The following is a 14,581-nucleotide window of genomic DNA, read 5'->3' on the forward strand; positions in this document are numbered from 1 at the left end:
GGATAAAATGAGTTTCGGTGACATCTCCTTGGACACAACAGGTTTTTTTTAAATATGGACCTGCACTTTCCCATTTATTCAGCAATGTTCAACTTGACTGGTCTTATTTATGGCAAGATAAAGCATTTCAGCTCTGAACGATGGTGGCAGTGACATACAGGGATAAAATTAACATTCATTTTCTGTAAGTGCTTATCCAGTTCAGGGTCAGTCTGGGTCTGGAGGGGGCACCGGTCCTTCACAAGGCAACACACACTCACACATTCACTCACACACTCACAACTACGGACACTTTTGAGTCGTCAATCCACCAACCAACATGTGTTTTTGGACTGTGGGAGGAAACCGGAGCACCCGGAGGAAACCCATGCAGACACAGGGAGAACACACCACACTCCTCACAGACAGTCACCTGGAGGAAACCCATGCAGACACAGGGAGAACACACCACACTCCTCACAGTCACTCGGAGGAAACCCATGCAGACACAGGGAGAACACACCACACTCCTCACAGACAGTCACCCGGAGGAAACCCACGCAGACACAGGGAGAACACACCACACTCCTCACAGACAGTCACCCGGAGGAAACCCACGCAGACACAGGGAGAACACACCAAACTCCTCACAGACAGTCACCCGGAGGAAACCCATGCAGACACAGGGAGAACACACCATACTCTTCACAGACAGTCACCCGGAGGAAACCCACACAGACACAGGAAAAACACACCACACTCCTCACAGACAGTCACCCGGAGGAGACCCACGCAGACACAGGGAGAACACACCACACTCCTCACAGACAGTCACCCGGAGGAAACCCACGCAAACACAGGGAGAACACACCACACTCCTCACAGACAGTCACCCGGAGGAAACCCACGCAGACACAGGGAGAACACACCACACTCCTCACAGACAGTCACCTGGAGCGAGAATCGAACCCACAACCTCCAAGTCCCTGGAGCTGTGTGACTACCTACCTGCTGCGTCACCGTGCCACTCTCAAATTAACATTTGACAAATCCTTTAACCATAATGAATTTTTACATTCTAAATTATTTACATCATACTATAATAAATATTTTAATGGAAAGAATTATAAAGAACTTAATGAAGAAACTTCTGTAAAGCCTTGCTGGAGATATCCCTTCAAAATAAAAAGTGAACACACAAACGCACAGTAGTATCCAACTCTCCACAAACACTAGGGGCAGTGAACACACACACACAACTGGAACAGGGGGCTGCAGACCACCTCAGTGCCCGGGAGCAGTTTGAAGGTCAGGTGCCTTGCTCAAAGGTACTTCAGCCATGATTGATTTTTCTCTTGCCGGTCAGTCAAGCTCGCTTCTCTAACCTCAAGGCCATGGCTGCCCCCAGAGTCATGTAAATGACAATGCTGTTGGGAATAAAGTACTGTATAGCCTTAATGTTGTTAACTTCTATATTTAAAGGGGTATGAGCTAGGCTTAGGATTAACGTTAGTGCTTAGGGAAAGAGCTGAGACAGGGCCAAAGAAGAACACGTGCAGGTTTAAGGGTTTTCTCATACACAAGCTGACTCTCAGCTGCTTCTAGCGGTTTTTTGTGGTACTGCTGCTGTAGACATGAGCTTGCAATATGCCTTGAAGTATGAAAGATTACTCCTCCCCCACCATCACATGTCAGGCTTAAATTTTACACAAACATTAGAAATATTCCAAAGGAATTTAAAAGCTCAGTATTTGTTTTTCCATGCATTGTGCATCTTTCCATTTTTTCTGCTGCACTGGGCCTGCAACTTTTAGCGATCAGTCTGTGCCAAAACTGACTTTTCCTCCCATTTCAGAGAGCCCCAGGGACCCCTGTATGATGCAAGGAAAAAACCTCCTTACAAGAAAAGAGCTGTTCCCTGCTGAATTGAGTAAAATGCGTACAGCTCAGGGGCGGTGTTATTTAGGACAGAACTCCAGAATCCTCACAACTTGTGCTTAAAATGATCACTGCAGAAAACAGAAGTAAAAACAGTAGCATCACTGCTTAGAAGTGGGGCAACAGGAAAGATGGAGGGAGTGAGGAGAAAAGAGAGGGATGAAAGCCTTGATGGGTGTAAGATGAGGGAACCTGAGTCACAGGAGGAAAGAAAATCAATCAGAATAGGAGTGAAAAGTAGGACACATTAAACAGGACAAGATCATATGCTGAGGACCAAACACTGTGGTGGCATCAGCAGGACACAAGACAGGAGGTTAATGTATTAAGGAAGATGAGGGTTGTTCATAATTCAGATTAATAACTCAATATTTATTAGCTGTTGGTTTGTTCCAGCGTGCACTGACTGTTGCCACTGATTCCGTGGTTCTATTTGTATATTACTGTATGTAAGCAACAAGTGTAATGTTTCAACGAATAAATTCTTCAAATATCAATGAAATATACACACATTTCATGACTCTAGCCCACGGTTTTCATGCTTTTGTGCAAGTGCTCTAGTGTTTCTTGTTTATTAATACATGTCTATGGAGATTAAACAAGCTGTGTGTGAGAAATTGGCCTCTGGCTCTGTACCATATTATGTATTTTATTGGTCACTGGCAGATATTGACCACTAGAGGTCAGTATTTACACGGGCAATTTTCCAGGTCTCCTTTGAAGTTGGTGTTGGTCTCCGACGGACGTAAGTCTTTGATGGGAAATTTGATTCAGTTTGCAGAATCGATTTATTTGAACTGACTGGTCGATTCTTTCGCTTCGCAGCCTTTCTTTCTTTCTTTCTTTCTTTCTTTCTTTCTTTCTTTCTTACCTCCTTTCTTTCTTACTTAATTTGTTTCCTGTTCTGCAAAATTTGGATTCTGTGACTCATTCCATAAAAATATCAATAGAGTGCATTTCATTAAGCTTTTCCCCTCAGAATTTTCAATCTTTTTATTAATATGAAACCTAAAAGTCAGGTTTTATTTTAATTTCCTATGTGGTAACACAAATACATTTTAACTATGTGCTAAAATTAGCAGAAAACCGTTAACATTGTTTTCTGCTGAAGGTTTAAAAATAGATTTTAAATTTGGTCCGGCTCAGTGTGAATCGGTTTATAATGTGTCGGTTCAAACAGATTCATTCGGGGCTCGGACGTCGCTGGATGCAACTGGTGCCTCTAGGCTTCTTCCAAGTCCGGGCTTGAGCCACGGAGAGAATATGAGGACAGCTAACGGGTAAATAAATCATGATAAATAAAACCTAACTTATATTTTTAAGTGGGGGCCCGGGCGTGTGTTCACTTGAAAGGAGCCAGTGTGGTAAACGTGTTTAAACGCTGCTGAAATTGGCTCTTTATTCGTCAGTTTCTTATTAGGTAGAATTCTCCGTTCCACCTTAAATACTGCTGCAGTTACCGTTGCTTCTTGTTCGAATTGTCCGTTCCGCATTAAATGGTGCATCAGTAAATGTACAATAATGACACGAGGCTTAAACTGGCTCCTTATTCGCTGCTTCTTTTTCAAACTTTAAATACCACCTTAAATGAATATAACAGTGACATTTACTGTGAATGTTACTGCACCATTGAATGTGTGCGAAGAATTGACAGAAGTCGTAGCGTTTAAAAAAGTGCTGTGTATGAGGTGAAGTGTGTGTGTGTGTGTGTGTGTGTGTGTGTTGTTTTAAAAGGAAAAAGTCACAGTTTTCAGACATTGTGATTTTCTGACTGAATTGTTGAGGAGACGTTTCTCATGAAATTATTGACCGTTATTCATTACTTCTGTAAAACCATTACGTGGCAGTTGATATAGAACAATGTTCAATATTTAAACGACAGAAAATATAAACTCGTTATATATAAACTTGGATATATTATTCCTTGCCTTCTCATTTTGAGGTTATCATCCAATACCTAGTTTTAGCGGCTAATAAATAATGATTTTAAATAATGTGTGCTGTTGATTTAACACATTCACACAGTCAATGAGAATCTGAACAAAACACTGCTCTTCAAACTCACTCTCTCCTACTGCTTTATAGAAAATAATTTAATTAGTTTTATATTCTTATTATATTTTTGTATTAACTGTGATTATATATAACTTCATACAAGCACCACACTCACAGAGAAAGCATTAGTTTAAATATATATCATTATCTTAGGTGTTTAAGACTAATGCACAGAACTGTGTGTCTAGTAAAGACTATTTTCATGAAATATACCACCAACCACTTTCTTAGGTTGTGTTTATTAGCTGAAACAAACATGCTTCTTTACCGTAGCCTTATAAGACACACAGAACATGTAACATTTCTGTTCCGTTTCCCAGTTTAACATCTGTTATTTGTCAGTTGTGTTTATGGGCCATGTTCTACGTTTTTCATGATTTTTAATTTTTCTATGAGATCCACATTGTTTTTATAAATTAAAATAAATGCTTCATATTTACTTGACAACTTCCAATCACCTTTGTATAACTTAACTCTTTTGTGACTGGCTGTGCTGTATTGGGCCTCAATTGCAAATCAGTCAGAGTATGGTGTGAATTGGTGACGTGAGACCTTTGTAGGACATACAGTAATATTAATACCTCTTAAAAGAAGTGCTTTTAAACTATGCCTATTTAAAAGGAACAGTATGGATTGAAAGTTTACAAAGTACATATGAGCTCTCTGAACTTCAAGAGCTGAATCAGGTTCATGCTCGTGTGGATAATTATGTGCTTTTAAATAATTTGCAGGATTTTTTGGAGGAATATGACCCAGCAGAGGATAGTACAGGGAGCATAGGCTACAGGTAAGCCTTCATATGCTTTAATCTGCCATGGATCAGTGTTTGAACATGGATTAGGCCTGGCATTACAATGCCTATGAAGACTTTTCTTGTCTGTGGGTAGGGCAATGTGTACACAGTGCTAGATATTTACCTTCTTATTTTGTATTGCATTGCACGCTAGATTCATGCTAGGAATTTACTGTTTCCAGAGAGTGGAGGAAGGGAAAGTAGGCTTCCTCACTTTTTTTTGGGACTTCTTCCCATTGTGCACTTAGTCTCGTCATGTTTATTTTGGTACTTAATTTTTTGGCTTTTCCTTTTATGGAAACGTGACTGGTCCACTGTGCCGGAGAGAACACAGGTTCTTAAACAGGTTCCCAGTGACCCTTAGATGGTCCAAATCTTGACTTCTAATACATAATGTTGAAAACAAAATGTAGATGGTTTATGGGACTCCCTCAAAACTTCATTGAAAGCCATTTCCTGTCCAAATGTGTTTCATTTTCACATCAACCTTCTGATCCATGCCTTTTTATTTTTCAGTGGTCACTCTGAATGAATGATATTGTCAATGCATGCTGCTTGCTCGTGAACATCAATGTCATCCTGCATGAGCCCCATTCTACATCCATCTCTACTTGTTGCATGTCTCCTGTTTAAGCCTGACTTGGCCTTCCTTTCTCCTCTCTGTCCTTCTCTGTCATCACCATGGGCAAAGATGGAGCTAACAGTAACCCCCATATTTTCTCTTCCAAGAAGGGCTGCGCTTTCCACAAACGTGGCAGTGGACCTGGATCCCCATCCAGACCCAGATCCACATTCGGTTCCAATACTGAGTTGGCCAGGGAGGTGGAGCGGCTCCGGGCTGCTCTGGAGGTGGAGCACAGTCGGAACAAACAGGCACACCTCCGTTTCTCTCTGGCGCTCCGGCAGCAGCGGGATGAGGCGAAGGACGAACGTGAGCGGGCGCTGAAGGACCTGACCTCCAGGCACGAGCAGCAAAAGGCTCTGGAGCTGCTGCAGCAGCGCGAGGCCCTCGGCCGGGAACGGGCCAGGGAAATCCGCCGCTTGCTTGGGCGTCAGAGCCAGGAGCGGAAGGGCCTTGACTGCACATCCCTCAGGCAGGCCGGGGAACTGCGCAGCAGTCTAGCTGACGAAATTGCTGGAGTTGTGAAACCTGCAAATTGGTGGAAAGGACGTAAGTGCCAGACGGGGAAGGACTTTGGGTGCCAGGGGAATGGTGCCATCTTCTGTAAGCTGGAGGAGCTGCTGAAAACTCTCCACGGGGAGACGGAAGGGCAGCAGGCTGTGCTTCTTCAGCGTCTCCGACAAGAAGTAGAGCTAGAGAAGAGTTTCTTTCTGTGCCACCTGCTGGAGGTACATGGGCACCCCGTGCAAGAGGAGGTAAAGAAGAAGAAGAAGGAGGAGAAAACTCAGCAAAGGTATTTGGTCAGGCAATCCAGGCCCAGGTCAAAAAGCTGCATACAGTTGCAGAGTGGCTGTGCAGAGTCATCCAGTAAGAGGAAGCCTACCGCTGGCCTTTCCCGCTCCCTGTCCCAACAGAGTCAGCATACTCCACCACTGCCTGTGAAAACGAACAGGCAGGGCTTATGGAGGTCAACAGAAAGGAAGGCATCTGAGCAGACACCTTGCTGCTCTTCACCACTGGAAGAAGGAGGCTGCAACAAGGAGCTCAGGGAGCTTACAGGTGACACCCCCAACCCAGGTTCACCCGATGTCGGTTGGGACATCCAGAGTTGCAGCCTGTCTCTGGAGAATTCGTCTCCCTCCAGATGTTCAGAGGACAATATGGAAGACATGGTAAGTGAGCTTAGCATTGGTGTTTGGAGGGTTTGTATGCTTTTTGGGAATGCTGGTTACCTAGCAACAGGAGTGTGTGTGTGTCTGTGAGGTGGCATATATGTGTGTATGTGATGACTTGGACCCGACTGCTTGTTGTGGTTTGTGTGCTTTGAGAAATCTGACACATGAACAATTCTGAAATCCTTTTGTGATTTGAAATGCATACACCTGCATCAAAGATAAAACAAGCCACCTACACCTGTATTCCATTTTGAAAGGGCAATGGGTCAAATAGACTCTGTGGCATAAAAATGGTCTCTCTTGCTTTCTCTTCCCTCACACACACACACACACACATTGTTCAGCAGGGGTAGCAACCATGAGATAAGATGTGGTTCTCCCTTGAAAGATTCATCAATTCCCAGAGGATTGAGTTTGGATTTTTAAGCATAGCATGGCATAAGGAGGTAAAAATGCAGGATATCACTGATGCAGTCACAAATGTTGTCATAAATTCTGTGTGTATAACCGTATACTAAAGGGGTTAGTACACCGATAGGAGTGGCTACTTGATGTACACATGGTGTCACACCAAAGAACACACACGTAATACACAATTTGTGCTGCCTCCATGAAGAATGTTGCTGTGTATGTTTTTGACAATGTGGATCAGAAACAGCAGAGCTACTGGAGTTTTGGGCAGTCACTGCTGTTCTGAGAACAGCCCACCAACCAAACATATCCAGCCGCGAATTACCTTATCTTAGTTCTTCCAAAGAGGTTATGGTGTTATGATGGCAAACTGCTGTTATAAACCTTTTAATGGTTGTAACATAATGAAACATGTTCATGACACATCTGTAGTGCACTGAACTTACCTGTTGCTTCCCAGAGTTTCCCTTCTCTGAGTAATGCTTTAGCTTGTCTTTTGGATTTGAGTGTGGTGCTTTGTTCAACAACTGAGGTTGGCACGTTGATCTTTTGCCGTACATTACATCATTAAACATCTTCTCCAGTGCCTCCATTCTTGAGAAAACCAGCAAGAATGGAGCTTTATCCTTTTCATGGAATATGATGGGATATTTATGCACATGGTCAAATAATGGTTCATGGTTAAGGATTTCTTTTCTTTTTTTCCGGCACAAGATTTATTTATTTATTTATTGATTGATTGATTGAATGATTGGTTGATTGATAGATATTTTTAAACTTTCACTGGGGTTATTTTTACTGCTTATTTTACAGTAGGAAAAAGACTCCAGAGAAATGACTGAAAAGACTTTAATCACTAAAACACTCCAGTTATAATTACATTACCCCATTTCCACTCGTTAAACTAATCCTGCCCAAATAGGGCTTACAAAGCAAAAGACCCAAACAATACGACATTTCACTTATGTAAGGCATTATAATAAGAGAACAAGACATGGGGAAATAGATGGTAAAGATTTTTTTTTTAGTAAAAATTTAATGACCCATCCACTGGTTCATAATATTGGATGTGGAAGTAAAAAATGTAGATGCGGTGATATATTTTGATATATAAATCTAGTCATGCCTTAGTACACTGAAAGGGGACTGATTTCGACCGTGAGATGTCTTGAGATTCCCAGTGTTAATGCTCACCTCCTCTGAGCATGGACAAAAAAAAACAAAAAGAGAAGCCAGGCTTTGAGCTGGTCAGACTTGCTGAGTCATTAGCTTCTCACTGACCTGATAGAGATGAATAATCAAATCATCACTGCAGTCTTATTATTATTAAAGGAAGTGCCACCTGGACAGATGTGTCATGGTCTTGATCTCTACATTGCTCAGAATGGCAGGACGCAGACATTAGCGTTTAACATTTGAGTCACAGGCCTGTTTGGTTTAGTAGTAATAGTTAGCCCTGAATGAAGGAAAGGGGGAAAAGGATGTGCACTGGGGGCTTGAGGAAGAGATATTTGAAGGTTTGGGGAGAGATGTGATATTTTATTCCATTAGCCTAGAAGTAAGAGATCGACAGAGCATCTGCTGTTCTAGCTGTCTGCTGCTATTGTGAATAATTGAACAGTGCTACAGAATGCAGGCCAAAGAATAACAACCCGCTCCATTGTTCAGGACTAGAGCTCACCAGCATGGCCCAAGTTCAGTCTGCCTAGGAAAAAGAAAAGAGATGGGCCTCTGTTTCACTCACAGCACAGCTCTTTGGAGAAGTTAAATGAAATTAGCATTGTTTATCACCAAGGGAGACCAATACATATTCAGTGACATTTTTGTCTTGGTGATTCTACATTTATAAAAGTGAATGATAAAAACATGTCTTTTCTGTTCATTTAGTAACATTTCACAGTCTTTGGAGAAAGCAAACTAATAATACATGGAGCTCATGGCAGAAAATAACAGTGTCAGTAATCAGTGTCTCTAAATGTCTTTGCAGTGTAACTGTGTGTAGGAGGAAACAGCTGTAGTTTGTATCTAGCAAAACTTCAGTGTACTATAACAGCAGAAATGACTTTTCCTCTAAAGAAGCCTACTTTAGTTTAAACTGCTAATGTTAATGGCTGAGGGTAAAAGTGTGATAAAATTTTCACTTACAAATCCCTTCTACATAGAAAGAAAACTACTATTTTACATTTAAGTCTTTTTCTAAAGCTTTTAAAAGCACCTTAATGTTACCAGGTCGGTAAATGTTTTAAAAGATACAATCATAAGAGACTTTTATCAACATTTGCATCACACACATTTTTGTGTTAACTTCTAAGGATGGTTTGTTGTTAGATTCTGTTCTATCTTTGTTGAAGACATTTAAATCCATGATTAGTTATTTTGCCAGTGAAAAATCTAATAACTAAACTGTGTAAGTCTTGGATTCAGTTAAACAGACAATAATTATGTAATGGTTTTTAAAATGGCAGAATCCAAATAAAGTATTTCTGTTCATTTTTATTCATTTGACAAACATTAAAGGCTAAGCACCCCTTAATGGACCTCCGTGAATATTTCACATTATTTTAGTTACTGACATATATAAGTATGAATTAAAATGAAAATAGCATGCTTAATTTGCTTTAAAACTGACAATTTATTAAATTGACATAAAAACCTGAGCTCGCTACGGAAATTCTTGAACGCGACCGTGACGTCACTGGTGGACAACAGCTGAACAACGCCGCGGTAAAACACCGTTGTGACTGACTGTTATGACAGTATTTAGTTAGCTAAATAACCAACATTATTCATGACAATAGCCTAGCAATAAGCTAAACTCAAATTAAAGGTACCGTTATTCTTGTAAATGTGATCGAAGTCGAACTCGAATTCTTCCAACACTATAAACCTCCGTAATGCAACTAGCTACGTAGCCGAGTATAATCTGAGCCACCAAGTTTAGCAAGTCAAGCTAACGTTAACTAACACCAACTAAAACAGGTGAAGTAAGTGTCCTTACCCTGTTTACCTCCATGTTACAGAGGCTCTTGAACACCTTTCGTTGGTTTCCTTACATGCCCATATTGTTGGAAAAGCGCCAGTGAAATGAGCTACTGAAGTCAAGCCAGCCTCCACTTGGAAAAGCTTGGTCAAGCCAGCCCCCACTTAGATTTGGTGGAACGTCGTATTCTGAACATTACGGTAATAGCGTGCAGAGGAACAAATTTCTAAATAAAAGCCAAAAGTCAATGACAGGAAATGTATGTAATAATAAATAATTTTCTAAACAAATAATAAATGGATAAACAACAAATATTTGCTATTTTGTGGAAATGATGAAGATTTTAGGACATGACTCTCAAGTCACTCTGATGTGCCATTTATAAAAAAGGCCCTTTGTGTAGTCCTATGTCTGTAAATTTATTTCCAAATTTAAATAATTATTAAAAGGAAACCTTTAGTTTGCACAGAACAATTTCACTTCATAATCATAGTACAACACCTGATTATGTCACTCAATTAATATAAAGTCATTCTGATGTGTCATTTCAAAATAAAGGCCCTTTGAATTGTCCCATTTCTGTAAATTAATTTCCAAATTTAAATAATTATTAAAAGGAAACCTTTAGTTTGCACAGAACAATTTCACTTCATAATCATAGTACCACATCTGATTATGTCACTCACTGAATATCAAGTCATTCTGATGTGTCATTTCAAAATAAAGGCCCTTTGAATTGTCCCATTTCTGTAAATTTATTTCCAAATTTAAATAATTATTAAAAAGAAACCTTTAGTTTGCACAGAACAATTTCACTTCATAATCATAGTACCACACCTGATTATGTCACTCACTTCATATGAAGTCATTCTGATGTGTCATTTCAAAATAAAAGCCCATTGAATTGTCCAATTTCTGTACATTTATTTCCAAATTTAAATAATTATTAAAAGGAAACCTTTAGTTTGCACAGAACAATTTCACTTCATAATCATAGTACCACACCTGATTATGTCACTCACTTCATATGAAGTCATTCTGATGTGTCATTTCAAAATAAAAGCTCTTTGAATTGTCCCATTTCTGTAAATTTAATTCCAAAATTTAGATCATTATTAAAAAGAAACCTTTAGTTTGCACAGAACAATTTCACTTCATAGTCATAGTACAACACCTGATTATGTCACTCATGTAATATGAAGTCATTCTTATGTGTCATTTCAAAATAAAGGCCCTTTGAATTGTCCCATTTCTGTAAATTTATTTCCAAATTTAAATAATTATTAAAAAGAAACCTTTAGTTTGCACAGAACAATTTCACTTCATAGTCATAGTACAACACCTGATTATGTCACTCATGTAATATGAAGTCATTCTGATGTGTCATTTCAAAATAAAGGCCCTTTGAATTGTCCCATTTCTGTAAATTAATTTCCAAATTTAAATAATTATTAAAAAGAAACCTTTAGTTTGCACAGAACAATTTCACTTCATAATCATAGTACCACACCTGATTATGTCACTCATGTAATATGAAGTCATTCTGATGTGTCATTTCAAAATAAAGGCCCTTTGAATTGTCCCATTTCTGTAAATTTATTTCCAAATTTAAATAAGTATTAAAAGGAAACCTTTAGTTTGCACAGAACAATTTCACTTCATAATCATAGTACCACACCTGATTATGTCACTCATGTAATATGAAGTCATTCTGATGTGTCATTTCAAAATAAAGGCCATTTGAATTGTCCCATTTCTGTAAATTTATTTCCAAATTTAAATAATTATTAAAAGGAAACCTTTAGTTTGCACAGATTAATTTCACTTCATAATCATAGTACCACACCTGATTATGTCACTCATTAAATATCAAGTCATTCTGATGTGTCATTTTAAAATAAAAGCTCTTTGAATTGTCCCATTTCTGTAAATTTATTTCCAAATTTAAATAATTATTAAAAGGAAACCTTTAGTTTGCACAGAACAATTTCACTTCATAATCATAGTACCACACCTGATTATATCACTCACTTCATATGAAGTCATTCTGATGTGTCATTTCAAAATAAAAGCTCTTTGAATTGTCCCATTTCTGTAAATTTAATTCCAAAATTTAGATCATTATTAAAAAGAAACCTTTAGATTGCACAGAACAATTTCACTTCATAATCATAGTACCACACCTGATTATGTCACTCATTAAATATAAAGTCATTCTGATGTGTCATTTCAAAATAAAAGCTCTTTGAATTGTCCCATTTCTGTAAATTTAATTTCAAATGTAAATAATTATTAAAAAGAAACCTTTAGTTTGCACAGAACAACTTCACTTCATAATCATAGTACCACACCTGATTATGTCACTCACTTCATATGAAGTCATTCTGATGTGTCATTTCAAAATAAAAGCCCATTGAATTGTCCCATATCTGTAAATTTAATTCCACATTTAAATAATTATTAAAAGGAAACCTTTAGTTTGCACAGAACAATTTCACTTCATAATCATAGTACCACATCTGATTATGTCACTCACTGAATATCAAGTCATTCTGATGTGTCATTTCAAAATAAAGGCCCTTTGAATTGTCCCATTTCTGTAAATTTATTTCCAAATTTAAATAATTATTAAAAAGAAACCTTTAGTTTGCACAGAACAATTTCACTTCATAATCATAGTACCACACCTGATTATGTCATTCATGTAATATGAAGTCATTCTGATGTGTCATTTCAAAATAAAGGCCCTTTGAATTGTCCCATTTCTGTAAATTTATTTCCAAATTTATATCATTATTAAATGTGAACCATTAGTTTGCACAGAACAATTTCACTTCATAATCATAGTACCACACCTGATTATGTCATTCATGTAATATGAAGTCATTCTGATGTATCATTCCAAAATAAAGGCCCTTTGAATTGTCCCATGTCTGTAAAATTAATTTCAAATTTAAATAATTATTAAAAGGAAACCTTTAGTTTGCACAGAACAATTTCACTTCATAATCATAGTACAACACCTGATTATGTCACTCATGTAATATGAAGTCATTCTGATGTGTCATTTCAAAATAAAGGCCCTTTGAATTGTCCCATTTCTGTAAATTTATTTCCAAATTTAAATAAGTATTAAAAGGAAACCTTTAGTTTGCACAGAACAATTTCACTTCATAATCATAGTACCACACCTGATTATGTCACTCATGTAATATGAAGTCATTCTGATGTGTCATTTCAAAATAAAGGCCATTTGAATTGTCCCATTTCTGTAAATTTATTTCCAAATTTAAATAATTATTAAAAGGAAACCTTTAGTTTGCACAGATTAATTTCACTTCATAATCATAGTACCACACCTGATTATGTCACTCATTAAATATCAAGTCATTCTGATGTGTCATTTTAAAATAAAAGCTCTTTGAATTGTCCCATTTCTGTAAATTTATTTCCAAATTTAAATAATTATTAAAAGGAAACCTTTAGTTTGCACAGAACAATTTCACTTCATAATCATAGTACCACACCTGATTATATCACTCACTTCATATGAAGTCATTCTGATGTGTCATTTCAAAATAAAAGCTCTTTGAATTGTCCCATTTCTGTAAATTTAATTCCAAAATTTAGATCATTATTAAAAAGAAACCTTTAGATTGCACAGAACAATTTCACTTCATAATCATAGTACCACACCTGATTATGTCACTCATTAAATATAAAGTCATTCTGATGTGTCATTTCAAAATAAAAGCTCTTTGAATTGTCCCATTTCTGTAAATTTAATTTCAAATGTAAATAATTATTAAAAAGAAACCTTTAGTTTGCACAGAACAACTTCACTTCATAATCATAGTACCACACCTGATTATGTCACTCACTTCATATGAAGTCATTCTGATGTGTCATTTCAAAATAAAAGCCCATTGAATTGTCCCATATCTGTAAATTTAATTCCACATTTAAATAATTATTAAAAGGAAACCTTTAGTTTGCACAGAACAATTTCACTTCATAATCATAGTACCACATCTGATTATGTCACTCACTGAATATCAAGTCATTCTGATGTGTCATTTCAAAATAAAGGCCCTTTGAATTGTCCCATTTCTGTAAATTTATTTCCAAATTTAAATAATTATTAAAAAGAAACCTTTAGTTTGCACAGAACAATTTCACTTCATAATCATAGTACCACACCTGATTATGTCATTCATGTAATATGAAGTCATTCTGATGTGTCATTTCAAAATAAAGGCCCTTTGAATTGTCCCATTTCTGTAAATTTATTTCCAAATTTATATCATTATTAAATGTGAACCATTAGTTTGCACAGAACAATTTCACTTCATAATCATAGTACCACACCTGATTATGTCATTCATGTAATATGAAGTCATTCTGATGTATCATTCCAAAATAAAGGCCCTTTGAATTGTCCCATGTCTGTAAAATTAATTTCAAATTTAAATAATTATTAAAAGGAAACCTTTAGTTTGCACAGAACAATTTCACTTCATAATCATAGTACAACACCTGATTATGTCACTCATGTAATATGAAGTCATTCTGATGTGTCATTTCAAAATAAAGGCCCTTTGAATTGTCCCATTTCTGTAAATTTATTT

At 37.5% G+C, this 14,581-nt stretch overlaps 1 protein-coding gene across 1 annotated transcript in view; it reads left to right on the forward strand.

The window, feature by feature from the left end:
* The first annotated feature begins 3,111 nt into the window (after positions 1-3,111).
* Positions 3,112-14,581, forward strand: part of LOC136675624 (peripheral-type benzodiazepine receptor-associated protein 1-like) — a 136,892-nt gene continuing 125,422 nt past the window's right edge. Inside the window, exons 1-3 of the mRNA XM_066652275.1 lie at positions 3,112-3,197; positions 4,704-4,759; positions 5,282-6,559. Coding sequence (XP_066508372.1) covers positions 5,447-6,559 — 1,113 coding nt within the window. The 5' untranslated portion in view covers positions 3,112-3,197; positions 4,704-4,759; positions 5,282-5,446. The remainder of the gene's footprint in view (positions 3,198-4,703; positions 4,760-5,281; positions 6,560-14,581) is intronic.

This window comes from Hoplias malabaricus, chromosome 2, assembly GCF_029633855.1.
Source record: "Hoplias malabaricus isolate fHopMal1 chromosome 2, fHopMal1.hap1, whole genome shotgun sequence".
In the NCBI taxonomy this organism is placed as follows: domain Eukaryota; kingdom Metazoa; phylum Chordata; class Actinopteri; order Characiformes; family Erythrinidae; genus Hoplias; species Hoplias malabaricus.